Below are 19665 nucleotides of genomic sequence, written 5' to 3'. Positions count from 1 at the left end.
GGCAGATGCACTTTGAGGGGAGAAGGGGGTTGAAGGCCGCACATCCACATCTCTCCAGCCCTGATTCCATCCACAGCTTCATGGCCGTGCACCGCTCAGGCAGGAGCTCCAAGCATGGGCCCCACCACCCCACGACTATCCCCACATGTCTCGCCATCTTCTCAGGCCGACCCGGCCCCGCCTGTCATGGCGGCCGCGCCCCGTCCTCCTCACGTGACGCCGGCGGCCGGGCAGGGAGGGGAGAGGGAAGGAGGAGGTGCGAGCGGTCACGTGGGATACCACCGCGCGCGAGCGGTGCGCGCCGCCGCCGCTGTTGCTGCTGCTGCTGAGGGCACGGGGCGGGTGGAGGGGGGATGCTGCCGCCGCCCCGGTGAGTGCTGGAGGGAGGCGGCGGCTCCGGGGCTGTGAGGGACAGGGGCGGTGGTGGCCGTGTGAGGGGAGGCAGCCCCTGGCTGGGGAACCGGCGTCGTTGTGAGGGGCAGCCCCCGGGGGTGAGGGAATGGGGCCGGTGGCGGTGTGAGGGGCAGCCCCGGGGGGCGAGGGGACGGGGCCGGTGGCGGTGTGAGGGGCAGCCCCGGGGGGCGAGGGGCCGGGGCCGGTGGCGGTGTGAAGGGCAGCCCCGGGGGTGAGGGGACGGGGCTGGCGGCGGTATCAGGCCGGCCCCCGCCGTTTTCCCGCCTGCCCTGAGGGACGCGGCGGAGCCTGTCCCGGGGGCAGCGATTCCCGTTTCCCAGAGGCCGGGGTCAGATTCAGGGTTTCCCCCATTTCTGGGTAGAATAAACGGTTTGAGCTAATAGTGGGAAGGCTGTGCTTGGTTGGGTCACTGGATGAGCCCGGCCACGTTAGTTTAACTTGACCCTGGGGAGGGACCGTGGGCCCGGCATGGGTTGTGCTGCACAGGATGGAAGACAACGTAATTATTATCTTTTTTTTAGTCTTTAAATGCATGTGAAGGAGCAGCAGCGGCAGCCCGCCTGCAGGTAGACTGAAACTATGCAACTGTCAGCCCAAACTGTGGGGATCGGTACGTGTTGGCTTTGCTGGCGCCACTCGTTTCATTGATTCATTTGCAGGGCGAGGGCAGGCGTTGCTTTTGGAGGGCTGTCTGACCTCCTGGTGTATTCAAGCTTTCTTATCTTTATGATTGGGAAACGTATTTTTAGACGGTTTCCTTTTTTTTTTTTTTCTTCTGTTCCTGTGCTTTTCGGTTTATATTTTGCAACATTGAGGCTCCCTTTTCCTCTTAGCAAATATGTGTTATTCTATGTGGCTGGTCTCCAGCCCTTCTAGTCAGTTCCCATTGCCATGTAGTTGTTTTTTTTTTTTTGGTGTGTGTGCGTGTTAAAGCTTATAAGGAAGGCTGCAACAGAAAATGCTGAAAGCAAATTAACTGTCGCCAAGTTACTTGGAAGGCAAAAGAAAGGTTCTCCAGTCCCTTGTCTGCGTGCAAACAGATCGAGCTGAGCAAGCAACCAAAAGCTCTGTGCTGCTGGTAGCAGGGGGCTTAGCAGGTCAGACTCTCCTCTGCTCTAGTAGGGCACTGGAAGCAAACATTGCATTCAGAAGCTGCCTTTCCAGATAGTTGCTGCACCTTCATTCGCTTCTTCATAGGTGTCAGCCTTAAAACACTAATGTCATCTAGTACAGCATCTCTGCCAAACTGTATCCTGACTTCTTTTCAATATCAGTTGCACGGGAGCTGCAGTAAACCTGACAGAATTTTATTGTATAACTAGATATAAAGTGCAGCCCCTACTTTTCCAAAAGAAAAAAAATCTTATGACTTGGTTTTGCTGCTGCTCTGTAAACAATCTGTACTTTATCTGTTTGGTCTAGCATATTTGGAGTATTGCTTTCTGTTTGAAGGAATGGGGAAATCTCCTAATGCCAGTACAGCAATTATGCAGGTGGGCAGGATCATCAGCGCTCTGCCAATATGCTTTTTAAAAAATTCCCTGGAAAATGTATTTCAGTATAAGATCAAATCCCTTCTGTCCTTACTTAGAGTAATCTGTGACATCAAATACACTTGAATACTTTCTGATCTAGCGTCTGCTTTTTTTATCTTTTTTTTTTTTATTTCATGTGGATCTCATCTTAGTAGGAAACTGCTCCCGGACATCTCTGATTAACTTAAGCTGATCCAAGTGCAGGCTGTGCCCAGGAAAGGATGGTACCAACCTCTCCCTGACAGTATGTTTCGGCCCTGCTTCCCCATAGAGAACCTCTGCATATGTGAAATAGTCCAGCTGGGATTCCTAGACCTCATTTTAGAATGGCATAAAGGTCCAGGTGGTTCCAGATAAGCAGCTTTTGATTAACAAGCAATTGGCCTCCCCCAGTATAACTGTCTCTGAAGAACTGCATGCCTTCTGCATAAGCTCTTCCTTGTCTCTGGGTAAGATAAGCTCCTGCAGAGTTTTAGGAGCTCTTCTGCAGCAGGGAAGGAAAGTAACACTGCAGCTTTAATGAGCCTTCATCTCTCAGCCTCAGATGTGGAAGCCAGCAGGCTATGTGACGTGTTCTGGTTTAAGAGATTTTGACTGCAGATTTCAGGGCCTGTTGCCTGTCTTCTGCTATCTAATCACTTTGTTTCAGAGGATGCAAATTGATACTCCATTATGCATAGGAGTAAAACTGGAAAGAGTTCTTGATAAGCTGCTGCATGACAGTAGTTTATGAGAATGGGTGAATCTGTTCATCGTTTTCATAGCAATGATAACCGTAGGTGTGATTCAAGCTTTTTAGAAGGAAGAAAGCCCTGAAACAGCATAGCAAGGTAAATAAAGATGAATTATTAGTATTATGAAAACTTGTTTATACAAAACAAGCTTCCTGATAGTAAATGCTAGAGAAACAAAAGTTTCAATGGTAGTTATAGGGCATGTGTGTGGAGCAGGGCAAACTGTGGGTCAAATGGGTGAGATTAGAAATATTTGAGCAGACAGTAAAAACAGGGATTTCATCATCCAACAAGAAAGAGTAGGGTACTGTAGGGGTGAAAAGAACAGAGCGAGGATCAGTCTTTCTTTAGTTATGTGGAAGGTACTGTGACAAGGTTGTAGTCTGAGCATCTGGCAGGTGGAGTTTGGCGGTGTGGCAGCTGTGTGTTGATTACTGAAGCAGAGAAGCAAGGGGAGACTTCCAGCTGAAGGGAAAAGGCAAAATTTTGAAAAAATACAGTCGTTCCTCTCTGTGATAGTTCAGTTTATCAACTTCCTAAACAGTTCCATCTGTCTGGCTAGGCAATGCTACAGTTACAGGTGTCCCTAAAATCAAGTAATTTTCTTTAGTACCATTCATTTTGGAGAGGTGCTGCAATACAACTGTTAATTGCTGTTGAAGAGCAAAAGTATGCTCATATATTTCAAGTGCAGAAATTTAATTTTTTTTTCTTTCTCAAAAAATATTACAGAAGTGAAATGTGTTTCAATCCCTGCTAGAGTGTGGGAGGTAGATAAACTGTCTTGATTCTTATCTAAGGTTTCTTTTTCAAAACATATGGTAGCTTATGGAGATGAATGCATCTGCTGTTGCAGCTACTGTGTTAATGTATAAAGTACCGTCAGTACAAAGTCCTCGGCTGTTAAACCAGTGTTTAGTAGCGTGAGTAAATGCATTTGTTCAGCTCATTTTGGGTAAGAATTAATAGTATCCACCACATCCTTCAGCTGTGCTCTAGCATGTTTCTCATGTGAGTCAGCATTGTGTAATAATAGTATAAATACTTTATTTGAAAACTCTGTAAAAACTAGAAATACACTGCAACAAAAAGGGGGGAAATTGGGAAGCTGATGATACTGTTTCATTCAGAAGTTTACTTTAAGTATACTAACTTTCAGATATTTTGTTGTATGAACTACTGAACTCTTTCACTGAGATGTGAAAATATGCTGTCTGTAGGTTAAAAAACTGATGGCGTTACCAAAATGTAAAGTATGGATTGAAGCATCTATAAGAGTGACGTGTTGTATCTCTGCCTTTTCTTGTGCATTCTAGGGTTTTGGCAGGCAGATACTTTGCATGTTTGAAACTGGAATACAGTACTCGGGGGTGAATCAACTTTTCCACTGTTTACACTAGTTAGAAACCCCTAATGCAGGGAGCCTCAGGACTTTGTCCTGCCTGCTTTATGCTTTCTAGTATGAGCATGTGTATGTGAGGTAGGGAGGAGTCCAGACCCCACTACCCCATGCTGTTCACAGGTAGGTATTTTGATGTCTTTGCTGGCTCGAAGTTCGGTTTGGGGCAGGTGAGCTGTTGTGGTTTTTCTCTCTCATGGTAGTGGTGGTGTTGCAAGTTCTGCTTTTCTGAGATTGAAGGTTTGCCATCACCAATAAGTTACACCATATTGACTGTGGTACAGTCACTGTTTGTGTGCATTCTCTAACCCCTCCTGCCATGGAGCAAGCTACCTTGACAAAAATCATTTCTCTTGCTGTGCCAGAGGGAAGGAATAAGTGCATGAAGTAATGTGGGAGGCTGGTGGGAGGTAACTGCTTACCTGCAATAACTTTTTGTCATTCCTGACTTTAACTATGACACACAGCACCATTTAAGAAGTTGAATTTTAAATTGACAGGGTAAGGTAAAAAACTTGCAGAGGCATGCTAAAAAGAAGATACCTCAGTAAATGATTGCTGTGTGCCAAACTGATTCAAACAAATGCTTAAATGAACGTTAGGAGCATATTCACAGAGGTCTTCTTTTTAGTTTATGTAAAACCTTCCAACTATTGTTGGCTAAATGACACAGATTTTCTTGTGCAGACAAGGACTAAATTAGATGCTTTAAACCTCGGAGGTGGCCTTAATTAAAACAGAGATCCTTTTCCAGGAAGCACAAAACTGTCCTGTTTTGTTACACAACTCCTTATGAAACAATCTTCATAGGTATTTTGACTATTTTGCTAATTCCTAGCGAAAGTGTCACATCAGGAACAAATGATATCACTGTCTCTGTTGATGCCTCTTTTATTTGTTAGTGAATTTGCTTTCTGGAAGTGCTTTCTTTAGCTTTTCTCTTTCCTGGAATACCTTAATTTTGTCAGTTAATATGAATCTCTTATCTCTTGCGTCAGCAGACGCTGAGACTCATTGCCTGTGAAGCAAGAGAATACTAAGTTTTGGATTGCGTGCTAACCTTCTGTGCTAGTAGTGTGTTGGAAAGCATGGCTTCTAGTGAAGTGGGAAAAATATTTTTGATCTGCTGTGCGTTCTGTTGCAACATCCTTGATTTCAACATCAAAATCCTGAGTATGTTTTCCCATTAGAAACATTGGCAATAGATAAGTAGAAGAGACCAACAGGCGATGGAAAAGGAGTGGTCCACAACTCTTTCCTCAAAGGAATTTCTCTGGAGAAGGAGAGAATTGAGTCTGTAAGACCGTGTAGAAGGGAATAAAAGACAAAGAAAATTAATTTTTGGCATAACTTGCTGAAGTTTGCTCTCCTAACAGACAGTGCAAAATCGTATGCTAGTGACTTAGCATTCTAATCCAACAGTTAGTGGCCACAAAATGTTCTTTTTTGGAAGCATGCTAATAGAAGGCCTGTTACTTACATATTTGAAACACTCCATTAATATATTGTATTTGATAATACAATGTGTTTAGCAAAATAATCCTATGTTAAATTGATAGCTTAGTTGAGATGTGCAAGTGAAAGTGTTTTCATTTATTCCATCTGTAGGTATGGTTGTATCAGCAATGGTATCTCTTAGTATTACTGTATTATGTTAAGGAAGGGGAAAAGACAGAATGTTTCCTATACAATGCCAGTAAAATTTAGGAATAGGCTTGCTGGGGGAGCAGAAGGAATGATTTATGGCTACTCTAAACCAGATTTCTGCTTGATACTTGTATCCCCTCTGGTTACTGTGGCCTCAGAACCTTTGATGTATTTGCCTTAACGCATCATTCAGTTTTTATAGGTGGGAGCTGAGAAGATGAGAACCTCAGCAACTCACTAATATCTGTAGCAGAATGTCCCACAGGTCAATCTGATGACTATAGAGGTGTCCTGGTTCAGTCAGCAAGTTGGAGTGAGAACACATAGTGGGTGTATATCCTTAGGATTCCTCTCTTCTATTAATGGCTGGAGACATTAGTGAGAAAATGAGAGAAACCTGTGCACAGAAATTACATTAAACTTCTGTTGAGAAAAGGGATCCAAAAGCAAGAAGACTGTGGTGTTTTTGTCTTTCATTTTTCCCAGTGGGAAATTCTTCCTCAGAAAGTCCCATGCTTCTGCTGTTCCAAATGGCATGGATACTGTGGACTCTGTCCCAAGGCTTGGCGTGAAAAACTCCATGTGACCTTTGTTTCTGGACATGAGAAATGGAAACGGACGTTGAATTCAATTCAACGCCTACTTTTAGTATTTCTTTCAGTTCTACTTTTATTAACAATGGCCATCCACCCAGGAAAATTCAGTTAGGACATGATGTATTGAGGAAACCTTTAAGATAGTGCCATCTCTTAATAGCACAGAGAAATGTAACAGGAGTTAAGAACTCCACGCAGTTTGGAATGAGTTAAATACTTTCCTATCGGATGCAGTTTGGGGATTTAAACTGTAACTTGTGTTAACCTCACTCACGGTTCTGATGCTACATTTCATCTCTCTCTTTTTTTTCTTTACTTTTTTTTTTTTAACCAAATAATGTCTACATATGCTAATATCAGTTACTCAGGCTCCATAAAAGTGTTTGATTCTGGGCTAACCAAACTAAGTTGCAAGGGCAGACTGCAGCGCTAGAGCAAGTGGATGACAGGCTAGTGCTATCTGACTGTGAGTGAGTGCAACATGTCTGGGATCCAACCAGGGCACTTCAAATGTATTTTTGTGTAAGTTTCTGTGTGTAGGAAAGGAAAACCCTGCAGAAAAAGAGAAATGAATTAGACTGTATGATTTGTGGGGAGTAAGCTTGGTGGTCCATGAATTTTTGTAAGCTGTGGCTGTAGGATAAGATGCAATGTAACCATTCTCATTAAGACCATTTCCAATTCTGTAATACTAGTAATAACTTAATTGCAGCAGTTTTGTATTTTAAACATGTTCAGGTATAGCCTTTTGAAGTTTCTAGTCTGAGTTTACAAATGTCTCTTGTGTATTTTTGTATACAGCTGTTGATTTCAGCAGTGAGTTCTGCACAGGTGGATGACGGATGTCCGCTTGGTGCTAACTGCAGAACTGGGACTTGCAGAAAAAACTTGTGCAAAATGCAGTGTCCGTGGTCAGTAGACACAGGTTTAAAATTGAGACTGGTAAACCCCAGTTTTACTGTCCCACTCAAAAGTACTTCAGTGAGGTCTGTTTTGTTGCCAAAGTTGCTGCCAGCTGTTTTGGTGGGAGGGCTGTGCAAATGAAGACTGAAATTTTTTTTTTTAAATTTTTTTTTTTTTTTTTTTTAAGAATTGGAAAATATGTTTTCACTTTGCTTGTAAAAGACTGGAAAAAAGCTCAAAGCACTTTTGATGAAAGTTTCTTAAGATGAACAGAAAGCATACCTAGAAAATTTCAGTCAAAATGTGGAAGTTTTATAAAATTACTAGTTATTTGGAAAATGAGGAGTAAAGGAATTTTTAGAATTGAAATTTGTATACAATGAAATGATCATTTTCTCTAGCATTACTGTGGTCTAATCCATTGATATTATGATGAAGAATGCCTTAGAAATACACTGCTTGGTTATGCTTCTCTGGTGAGTGGCAGTAAAATGACCAGTCTTGTTTATGCTGCCAGATCCATGGATCCATATGGATCATGCATCAGCTGAAGAAAAGAAGGGGAAAAAAAAAAAGGACAAGAGAGAGATATGGAAAAAAACCCAAACAACCCCAAACATAGAAAAATAGATCGGTGCTCTTGGGGCAGTGTATGCAGTCAAATGAGAAATAACCTTGCAGCATTCTGTCCTAAGACCCATCCAAATTATCCTGCTGTCATAGAGAAACTGGTAGTGTTTGTTACCCCATTCCCAGTCAGGACTTGGAAGCGGTACTCTGCAACAAAGTGTTAAGTTTCAGGCTCAGCGTTTTATTGTTCACTGAGAATGAAGACACCAACTGGATTTGACTGCTACTGCAGTAAATGTGTTTTCACTACGTAACCTTGCACTGCCTCTTTAGTGCCGACTCTTCTGGAAAAAGGTGAGCCGCCTTCTGTTCGGCTGTTCGTATAGAAGTGTATCTTATCTAATTATTTTGCATGCAGCTGTATTTTTACTGTTATTTTGGTGAGCTTTGCAGACATATAAGTGCAAGGAACAGCTAAGTAGATTTTAAACATTTAGAAAAGGTATTAAGCAGCTTACTTGTGTGTAGCTGACCTTGTAAGCTCTCTTACATTTTGCAACTGTATGTTGTGCTGGAGGGTTGTTAAACTAACATTTAGATACATGGATCTTTAATGTGAGAGAGGTGTATTGAAAAAGTAGTTGTCAGTGTGGGTTTTTTAATCTTGCTGTTTTCTGAGCTGTACGTGAAGAAGGAAGGGCTGTATTATAAAATGCATGTATCTTTGGAGACAGTACACGAGCATTCTGGCTGCCTTGAGAATTGATTTTGCTAATGAAAAGAAAATCTCACTGTTTCAATTAGAAGAAAGTATTTATTAGCAACGAAAAGGAAGAAGGTATTTTTAGGACTCCATGAATGGTATGGCATGTATTTATATGCCAGATGGCTTAAAGTAACATCCAGCCAAGCAGCCCTACAGTGCAACGTTTGTTAGGGGGATAGATACGAAAATTCTGTACCTGTAATTGTGCTTTGGGAAACCAGGGGCTTTTCTCGGGGAATGAGAACACTGCAGCAGCATGAAACTCTGTACTGTATAGCACGCACTTACCCAGTGTTGAGCACTAGGATTTTGGTAAGCTCATGTTTCTAATCCAAGTGTACTTCCTTTCTCTAATCGGTCTGGACTATTGTGTTACTTTTCTTGATGCAATTTGTTGTAACTAAAACTGGTGTTCTTTTCTGTTTTTTGTTAACATGGGATCCTGACTCTTATGAAACTTTTTCTTTCCAAAACTTGTAACTGCTTTTTCCATTAAAATTGTGTCCTTAAGTGAGAGCGCTTGTGAAATACTCCTCCTCTCCAAGGAGTGAGAGTATGTGGAGAGAAAGGTATCCTTTATCAGTAAGAAAAAAAACTGGTATGTTTTGTGGTTGATTAGAAGTGAAAGATGTTACTGCAGAAGATACTTTTAAAAATTTCTTTAAGGGAGCATTTGAAATGGCGATGGGTAAAGAAGGAACCTCACATTTTTATTATAAACATCCTAGAGTGTTTGCATTCGCTCTGGTATGGCAACCTGCTAAGAAAAGCTTTTTTACTGGAGTTGAGAAATTCCAAAAAGATTGATAAGCAAGGTTGTGTTCCTAGAGGAGACGTTTCAATATATAGTTCACAGATTTAAAAATGGTAGTATGCATTATTTAGACATCTCTGGTTAAAGTCCAAAACTTGAAATACAAATCAGGATATAAGTGAGTCATTTGCAGTGGTAAAATAGTGAGGGGTGGGAACTTTAAAGACATAAAGAAGATTGATTTTTAATTTTTTCTTCAAACACTTAATGCATTTCAGACTTAGTATACTCATAGTATAGTTTCTTACGTCTTCAGCAATTCTAGTCTATCTATCTGCCTTTCTTTATCTATAAAGTATAATGAACATTATTGCTATTTTAAGGTTATTTATCTGTGAAGTGTTGATCGAAATTTTGCATTCTTTCCGGGAGGATTTTTTAGGTGGTATGACATGAATTTGTATAGCTGTGCTGAAGTGACTAGGCTGTTGGCTCTCAAAGTTGCATTTAGAAGTGACTTACAGAGGGTAATTAAAAATAGATCTTAGTGTGTCATCTCATTAAAATGAATGGGAACAGTGATCTTATGTAAGAGGACAGCCTGTGGTCCACAGTATATTTCTGTGAATGAGGGTTACTGTGACTGGAGTTATATTAGTCCTTTTTAACTCTTTTGTTCTCCTGCCTTGCACCTCAGGTTGGTTCTGTTTTCTTGATAACATCCCAGTAGGTAGCAGCAGGCTGCTATTAGGGTCCCACCCCTCAAAACCATCTCATGTGCAGGCTGAGGAAGCCCAGCATCCTCAGCTTCTCCTTGCAGGACAAGTGTTCCAGCCCATGACCACCTTGGTGGCTTTCCACTGATCTCGCTCCAGATTACTAATGTCTGTTTTGTACTGGCAAATCCCAGACTGGGTACAGTACTCTGCCTAATGGTGGTCTAATGAGTGCTGCGTGGGGTGGTGTAATTGCATCTCTCCATCAGCTGGCTGTGCTCCCCTTGATAAGCCTGAATGCTGTCAGCTGTCATTGCTGCAAGGGCGTGCTGCTGGCTCCTCTGTAGCCAGACCTCCCAGAGCTGTTCCCCAGGCTGTGTCAGGGAGTTCGTCTGTCCCAGGTGCAGGACTTAGCATTTGTCCTTGCTGAATGTCACGAGGTAGGTTCCTGTAGGCCCAACCTGTCTTCACATTAGTTACCTGCATATATTTTGTCAAAAATAGCCACTTAATTGATAAAATACGACTCATCCCTTCTGTGAGGCCAAAAATTAATGGTTTTGTTTAATTAAAAACGAACTGGTAGGTAGATCCAACTTAGTGCTAAAATGATCCAGTAGGAGAGGTTTTTTTATAAGGAGTTAAATTGGGTTGGTGCTTAGATTCTGAAGCACATGAAACACTATGCTTTTATTTGGAAATATCTCTGGCTTTTGTTCTGAATGTGCGTTCAATGGATGTGGCTCCTAGTGATGTGTGTTAGAGTCTGAAACAAAAGCTGCCTAAGGTGTCCCTTTTTCATCTTCCTCGTTTATTAACTGGTTCTCCCTTAAGACTGGTTGCAAAGTAAAGGATGCCTGGAAAAACAGTTTCTCATGAAAATTCAGAAGCTGCTGTGAATGACATCTCTGCGTGATCAGTGTATTATTGGAGTACTGGCCTCTGTTCATCATACTGTTAATGCTGCTGTTTGCTAGTGATTCAACAAGAAAATAGGAAAACCTGTTCATGCTGATGCTTGCTTTGGAAGAGAAGCGGTGGTAGCCATAACGTCTTGGAGGCCAAGAAATATATAAAGAGTTAAGGCTATTAAAAGAGCAAAATTGCATTTGTAAGTAGTTACTTTATCTTCTTGGGATTTTCCCCTCAAAATAAATAACAAAATAAAAATTAAAAGCAGAAGGTCATGCAGCAAATTGTCTTCATACTCTGTAGAAAGATAAAATTAGTTTAATGATATTTTTACTAGAATGCTCTTTAAAAATGAAGATTATACACATCTGTTCCTTTCCTTAATATAGGTCCAAAATACACAGGCAGTTTTGCAGGAAATCTGAGTAGTATGAGTTGTAGCTCTGTCTTCATTTTTTCTAAAAAGAAAAGCTGTTCTTGGAAGAACTACAAGCAGACTTTAAGGTTTTCTCAAGTAATTCTTACTCCTATTTCAAAAATCTTGAGGCTGATCTGATCCTCTGTTTGACCTCTGACAAACATGAGTTTTGGCACAGTCATGAAATATCTAGTCATACGGTGTGTTTACTAAACTGTTGAGGTTAATCCAAGCAGATGTCAGTGTTTAAGCAGTGGCTGGTCAAGGAGCCTGTAGCTACTTTTGCTCTTTAAGTCAAAATATTGTGAAATGTGGTTGGCATTTTTTCTTTCATTAAAAATATTGAAGGTGAACACATTGGGCCAGTGTTAGAGCTGCACAGGTTACTAATGACAAGCTCTCCCAGACTGCCTGGGAGAACAAAGTTGAATCGTTGTTGGGCCAATTATTAAATGAATGTAAATGTTACTGGGTTTGATGTATGAGTTGAATGTCATGCTGGTGTTGTAAGGATGCTACAAGAAGCTGGTGCGATGTGGAAAGCAGTACGGCAGAGTAATTACTGAAGCTCAGATCTGGCAGATAGGCTCCTGGAGTTTTTTTTAAGCTTTGCAATTGATTGACTTTCAGAGACTTTTACTAAATTACTAATACTTAACTTTTATAGTCCTCTTAAAAAAAAAAAAATTCAATGATTTACCACTTGTGCAAGGAACTGAGACTTCTTTACTGGAATTCATGGAAATTAGAGAGGAGTTTTTTTACTCTTGGCATTTCTGGCATGTGGGTCTGCAGACTCGGTTCCAAAGCTTTGCCAAAGTCCAAAAACTGTCAGGCAATAAATATATTTGACAGTCAAAAGAGAGACTGAAAGGCAGAATATTTGGTTAGAAATTCTCAGAATACTGTGCCTTTTAGTGTTGGTCTCTTCTGAGCTGATGTTGATTGGAGCAGCTTCTAAGAAATTTTTTTGCTTTCTCGGTCACCCCTGTCGCATCCAAAAGGGATTGTAATTTCCTGGTGTAGGAGATGCTGCCACCTTGAATGATTTGTGTTTGTCATGTTAAAGTATCTCTGGATTCTTAAGTATACCAATGCAAACAGCCGTAAACTCCATGTATCGCTAGGATGTTGTATATGTGAATGAATGCTTGCAAAATACTTCAAGGTGTTATCATTTATTATTTGCTGTGAAAGCTCCTATATTGCCAAGGGAGAGGAAATTTCTTGTGTTCATTCTGGATGTTCTTTGCTACATTCGTTTTTGGGAAAGAGAATTGTTTGAGGTATTTTGAGTCTACCTTGACTTCAGCAAGGCTTTTGACACAGTCTCCCACAGCATCCTCATAGGTAAGCTTAGGAAGTGTGGATTAGAGGAATGGACAGTGAGGTGGATTGAAAACTGGCTGAAAGACAGAGCTCAGAGGGTTGTTACTAGGGGCACAGAATCTAGTTGGAGGTCTGTAACAAGTGGAGTCCCCCAGGGGTCAGTATTGGGTCCAGTCCTCTTAAATATATTCATCCGTGACCTAGATGAGGGGATGGAGTGTACCCTCAGCAAGTTTGCTGATGGTACAAAACTGGGAGGGGTCGTTGACACACTGGAGGGCTGTGCTGCCATACAGTGAGACCTGGACAGGCTGGAGAGTTGGGCAGAGAGGAACCTGATGTACTTCAATAAAGGCAAGTGTAGAGTGCTGCACCTGGGGAGAAATAACCCCATGCACCAGTACAGGTTGGGGGCTGACCTGCTGGAGAGCACCTCTGAGGAGAAAGACCTAGGAGTCAATGGCATCCTGGAGTGCATCAGGAAGAGTGTGACCAGCAGGTCGAGGGAGGTTATCCTGCCCCTCTACTCTGCCCTGATGAGGCCCCATCTGGAGTACTGTGTCCAGTTCTGGGCTCCCCAGTTCAAGAAGGACAGGCAACTGCTGGAGAGGATACAGCAGAGGGCTACAAAGATGATTCGGGGCCTGGAGCATCTCCCTTACGAGGAGAGACTGAGGGACTTGGGTCTTTTTAGTCTAGGGAAAAGAAGGCTGAGGAGGGATCTGATCAATGCTTATAAATACTTAAAGGGGGGGGTGTCAAGAGGAGGGGGCCTGTCTTTTTTCAGTGGTGCCCAGGGATAGGACAAGAGGAAATGGGCACAAACTTGAAGATAAGAAGTTCCACCTAAACATGAAGAGGAACTTCTTCACTTTGAGGGTGGCAGAGCCCTGGAACAGGCTTCCCAGGGAGGTGGTGGAGTCTCCTTCTCTGGAGACATTCAAAACCCGCCTGGATAAGTTCCTGTGCAACCTGCTCTGGTGGACCTGCTCTGGTAGGGGGTTTGGACTAGATGATCTCCAGAAGTCTCTTCCAACCCCATGTGATTCTGTGATTTTGGAAACTTAACTTCTGGCAGCTGTGTTGCTTTTCAGAAATGAAAGGGAGAAACACAATAGACACTTCAAGCCTAATCTCAATTACCAGTAATTGAGGAACTGTATTATGAAAGAATTCTTATTGATATGTTTAAATCATAGATTTTTTTTTTTTAATGGGAAGTAGCGTTTTTGTATGCATTTGAATAAATATAGAAATGGGTTTTAACTATACTGTCTAAATAGCAATTTAGTGTTGACTGGACTCAGTTTTACTGTATTTATTGCATAGGTGAAAATTATTCTTATGAGCTCATTGATTAATGCAATTCTGCTTTTTTTGATTGAAGTTGTTTCTATCTAACAGTTCAGACCCGCTAGCTCTGCTTGTGTTAGCAGAGCTTTAGGGCTGTTGAGTTAAAAATATATATAATCTGTTTTTCTCATGCAGCATGTATCAGGGCTGAGAAAGATATTAATACTTTGGATTTGAAAGGCATATCCTTTGCAACTCCTGTATTAGGAACCGCTTGTCTCTGTCTTTTTTTTTTTTTTTAAATAAAAAAAAAAAAGGGAAGGAAAAAAAAAGGCCGGGGGGAGTGGAAAGAATGGTTTGGCTTTGCTTGAATTTCAAAATCCTGCTTGGAGGAACCTGCTGGGAGAGCATCAGGCTATCGTGACCATGCATAGGCAGAGACAGTTGCTGGGTAAATTGGCAAAGAGTGTTTCATAGAAGACTTCACAGAACTGGAGAGCAAAGGAGTCTGGGCAGGGTAAGGCTTTTGTTCACCGTGTCTAGATGGCTTGCCGGAGAAGGTCATGGATAGGGAGATGGATGAGGTAAGAATCAAGGGCCGAGTGTCTCCCTGTGTGAACTGTTTCCCCTTGGTTCCTTGTGACCTGTTGAAGTATTCTCTCCTCCCTCCCTCTGGCATGTATCAAAGTGTTTATTTTTTCATTGCTTGCTGAAATGAGTGAGGGGATACTTATTTCTTGATATATTGAGGAGAGGTGGAGCTGTATTGATGTGATTGTACTTCGTATGCGTAAAAATATAGAGCTGGAAAGGTTCTCTTGGCTCCCCAGGGAGGTCCCAAGCAGGACTGGCATTGCTTAGGACTTGAAAATCTACTGTGGCCTCTTTGCTAAACACATCTGTAAGAAGTCATGGTCAATCTAAAACTGGACCATGCAGCTGTGACGCAGATTGTGACTTCTGTGGCGCCTTAAATGATAGAAGTGGTTGAAATCCATAGGACAGTGGTTGTGTAAATGCATATGTGTTGGTGAATAAAGTAAACTAATAAGCCTCAATGTGCTTTTTCATAGGCAGGGTTTAAATTTTTTCCATTCTGCCTTCAGAAGTAAGTGTCTAACAAAACATTTGGTACTTAAAGAAAATAGTGACTCTGTATTTCCCTGCCAAACATATTACCAAATGTCTTGGTTGAATAGCAAGCCTAGTTTTCTGCATCATGGAGGTTCTGTCATTTGATTTAAGTGCAGTATTTCAACCTTTGTATCCTTCTACAAAACTGCAAAACAGTGAAGGAGGGGAAAAGAAGGTGAAGAGTTGCAAGGAGCAAGTGGAAATAACATCACACTCAGGGTTGCATTTGTTGCCTTTGTAAGAGTAACCAAGCATGAGCTTTAGCCTGGTCAGAGGGCTTTCTGGAGATGGAAGTGGTGTACGGCAGTCTCTTAATTTATCCCTTCCTCTTTAATCTGAGTATGCTGTGACTGACAGCAGGCAAACTTTCACTTCGGTGTGGCTAGAAGTGTCACAGCAGCCAGGTGGAGCTCTGAGCTGTAAAAGAGGTGCAAGAAACTGGGGAAATACTTAGTCTGTGATGAATTCTGCTCTGTGTGCCTGTCTTCCTACTGTTACCTGAGATGCCAAGCGTTATCTTTCATGTTCCTGTGCAAGCTGCAGGGTAGATGTATCCATAAACAGCTCTGAAATGAAAAAGTTCCTTCTTTTTTTTTTTTTATAGTGATTTTTATCTTATTAGAACAATTCTGTTCCACAGTGTAAGTGCATGTGCCATGATGTTAGGATTGTGCATCTGTGTTACCATAGTGAATGGAAAAACAACTCTAGCAGGTTGTGAGGAGCAGTATATTAGGCTTGGACAAGACTTACTGTGTATAACCTCCTTGTGGCCACGCGGGGAAAAAAAAAAAAAAACAAACCCTGGCAAGCACCCAGATTTTCTTTTATGGATAAGTATTAATTGTCTGCAGACTGTCTGGCAAGAAGAATTATTATAATTAGAGGATATAACTGTTTATCTAATCTTGCTCCTTTGCAGCCTTGTATGCTTTTTCTGAGCCGGGACTGGTGGTCTGTACCTGGTAAACCCATTCTGCTAGCTAGAATGAGGGGTTTTTTAATCACTTCTACTCCCAGAGCATTTGCTGCCTGGCTAATTGCATGACCCTGCAGTTAAGCGGCAAGATTTCTGTGTGACCATCTTAGAGCCTGTTTCACAGAACATACAGTTAGTTCATCTGTATGCACAGGGTCAGTATGAGATTTAAACCCCGTTTAAGACCTCTTTAAGCTCCTTGGGCTTAACTGCTGCGTAGATTGTTGCCTTGCAGAAGTGAGGGAGTTTGACATGGTAAGAATAATGGGTAAATTATTTTTGAAGAGGTTTGGTTTTTTTGCTTTATTTTACTTTGTGGATATTTTATTTTTGGGAAGGAGACAATGACCTGCTGAAGTCTGGGAAATGTTAGCTTGAGTTGTGACATGTATTCTTTTTGGATGCAAGTCACTTAGGACTCGGAATTACATTGCCAAAATAAGTGGAATCTTTATAGGTTTCTTTGGGATCATGAATGCCTTCTACCTCTGTCTAGTAGTTTTCCATATTAAGAAGGGATTAATCTGTTTGTACTCGTAAATGTTCTTTGCCAGGCTGACCTGAAGACTTCTGCTAGTTTCCGACATTTGAGAAGTCTGAAAAATGCATCAGTATAAACCCTTGACTCCTACCCCAATACTTTATTTTCTTAAAACAAATGTTTTGCTAATTCAAAGGTGGTTAAGTAGTTTCCTAACTTTTTGTTACTATGCAAAGAATTTGTTGTGGTCAGGTAGTGATGAGAGAAATTAAATTCAGTGTTTTGCTCAGTTTTGGGAACTGAGCTGTGTAGTTTTGGGGAGTTTTTTGGAGCTTTTCTTAGATTTGAGGAACTCTAGAAAGTTTACCTGATTCTCCTGGGCCATAAATAGAATGTTACCACTGTCTTCGTATGCTTCACTATAGGGATTTGCTTACAACAGTAATTTTCAATATAACTTGGGGAAATTGTGTTAGTGGATGGGTGCCTAAAGTAAAACTCTAGGCTGCTTCCTTCCACCTCTAGGTAGGCATCTCCTCCAGGGAGTATGGAAGCTCTTCTGGAATCTGCAGAGGCTTGCAGGAACCCAGTAAATGACCTTGGAGCTCTTTGCTCTTTCTCTGTCCCATATCCTTTGTTTCTGCAGAGAAGAGTATCTGTAAACGTGACTATGTTGGTACTTCGTGTTGTTAAATCGCACCCCATGATTTCTGAAATTTCTGGGATGGCTTATGATGGCTGTTCTGAAATTTGAGGCAAGAAGGACTGAACTATGGAGCTTTTTGAGTCTGTGTTCTCTCATTCCATGCTTTAGGGTAGGAACTGAACTACAAAAATGGACGTGTCTGGACATACTTTTGGGCAACTGGCTCAAGGTGGCTCTGCTTGAGCAAGGGGGTTGGATAATTTGACCTCCAGAGGTCCCTTCCAACTTCAACTGTTCTGTGATTCTGTGAAAAATCAGTTCCCTGTGTGTAATATATTTAGTTAAATAGTGATATGTTTAACTGAATGCAGGCATACAGGGAATGTACTGTTGTGGAAGAGAGATAATTATATAACTACTATGAGGAGAAATTAATCATTTTTATGGTTAATTATGATGCGTCACTCGGCTCTTAGTGATTGTTTGCTTCATATTTTAAAGCAGTAGTATCTACACATTGTGCAAACTGGTCATGTTTATTTTTTGAATGGGAAAATGAAAAGGGATTTCGTTCTTAAGGTCTGTGCTTAAAGATTAAGTTCCAAAAAATCATTTAATAGAAAAGCAACCTATAGAATGCATTTCCTAATGTATAGACCTGATGAGGTAACAGACAGCACTCTCAAAATGTGTGTTTTCACTCTTTCAGGTAATTGAGAATGGGTCCTCAAGGATGCTAAGTCTACAATGGGAAGTGTCACACTTCGCTATTTCTGCTATGGGTGCCTTTTCACATCTGTGACCTGGACACTTCTACTCTTTGTTTATTTCAACTTCAGTGAAGAAAACCAATCCTTCAAGAATGTGCCCATCAAGGGGCTGGAACCTCAGAGGCCATTTCCAAAAAAATTCTACCCCCGTTTTACACGAGGGCCTATTCATATACCTGAATTGCAACAGAAAGAGAATAAGATAGGAAATCCTCTTGGAAATCATGTCCAGGACCCAGTTAAGGGGGAGATAGAATTTTCTCCTGAAATGGGTAAGTGGTTTTCAGTGCTGGTGGCAAAACTATTAAAACAGTAGAACAAATGAGATATTAAGGTTTGTTCGTTTGTTTTTTAGAGAATTGCAGGAAAAATTGTGTAATGAAGTAGTTTTGTTTGTTAAAATGCAGGTGGTACTAATGGCTCTCTTCATTAGGAATTACTTGAAATTTATTCTATCGTGTTTAATCCAAAATACACTATTCGTAACCTTTATGGCTGTGCTGTATAAGTGCTTACGAGGAGGACTGGATGTAGTTCTTACTTTAGGAAGGTTCAGTGTGTGCTTGTTTCATATCTTACTTCTATGTTGACTGGGCTCAAATACATGAATTTTTATTAGACACAGAAACTCTACTCATATGCAGTAATTAAAAATAGCTTGATAACAATACACAATGAAGAGGACCCATTGATTTGGAGAATATCCTTGGAGTATGAAATCGTCTAGAAAAAATGTGTGTGGGACAAATTACAATGAAAGATTTATTGAGATGACAGTGGTTAGGGCCAAATCCTGCTTGCTTTGCACCAACAAAGATCTGTGTGTTTCATTGGAGCATATTTCATCAATGAGATGATTTGGGTTTGTCTTCCAAACTAAAATGCTTTGTATATTTAACTGCTTACTGCTTAGTGTTTGCTGTTGCATTCAGATATGCAAACTGAGGCATGTTGTGGACCGGCTGAGAACTTGCTGTAAGTCTGGGGGCAGATGTTGAGTGTTGGGGTACCAGTGTCTGCTGCTTCGGGAATTATGGCACTCCTTCATGGCCATGAAATTTATGAGTTTGATACTCATATCTGATTGAAGTCCTCTGTCATTACTGTGGACAAATGCTGGATCACCAGCTTCAAGAGTTTAGAGAACTTTACCAAACTTCACTTTCCGAGTTGGTCATTAGACCTGTGTGAATATGTAGGAAAAATGCCAGTTCACGTTGCCCTGTGGCATTACTAAATGTTTATCAGTTCACTGCAAAAAGCAGGAGAGCCAAGTGAGGTGAAGGCCAGTCCAGAGGTGGATATTTCTTTCCAACTATTCAGTATGGGCCAGGAAAGAAATCGGAGCTTTTTAACTGAGAAGTCCCTTGATCTTCAAACCAAGTGACTGGTTTGGTTGGTGAAAGCCAAGGGGAGTTATAGTGCCAGGATAAATTCTACATGAATCGTCAGGAGACGGCTGGCTCTCTGCTAGAATTAGATCAGGTGCTGCAGAAAGGGGCTCTCCAGTCTATCTAGGGTAGGGCAGTAATAAACACGCAAAGCAGAAAAAATGAAAAGAAAGTTGGCATGTGATAGCCAAAACCAAACTGTCATCTGGTAAGACAATCTATCTTTTTTTTTTTAATCTGAGAACCATGTAACACTGCCGAAATTAAGCCTAAACTGG

The 19665-nt window shown here is 41.4% G+C and overlaps 1 protein-coding gene across 4 annotated transcripts in view; it reads left to right on the top strand.

Annotated features, from left to right (window-relative positions):
- The first annotated feature begins 272 nt into the window (after positions 1–272).
- Positions 273–19665, top strand: part of GALNT11 (polypeptide N-acetylgalactosaminyltransferase 11) — a 52280-nt gene continuing 32887 nt past the window's right edge. Inside the window, exons 1-3 of one of the 4 annotated variants that reach the window (XM_074156885.1) lie at positions 275–370; positions 936–1024; positions 17936–18268. In XM_074156885.1, coding sequence (XP_074012986.1) covers positions 17974–18268 — 295 coding nt within the window. In that variant the 5' untranslated portion in view covers positions 275–370; positions 936–1024; positions 17936–17973. Of the gene's footprint in view, positions 371–935; positions 1025–17935; positions 18269–19665 lie in introns of those variants that run through there. The other 3 variants (XM_074156884.1, XM_074156888.1, XM_074156886.1) reach the window with 3 other exon arrangements.

This window comes from Numenius arquata, chromosome 12, assembly GCF_964106895.1.
Source record: "Numenius arquata chromosome 12, bNumArq3.hap1.1, whole genome shotgun sequence".
Classification (NCBI taxonomy): Eukaryota; Metazoa; Chordata; class Aves; order Charadriiformes; family Scolopacidae; genus Numenius; species Numenius arquata.
Note: the sequence above shows the minus strand (reverse complement) of the source record. Positions and strands in the feature narration are given on the sequence as shown.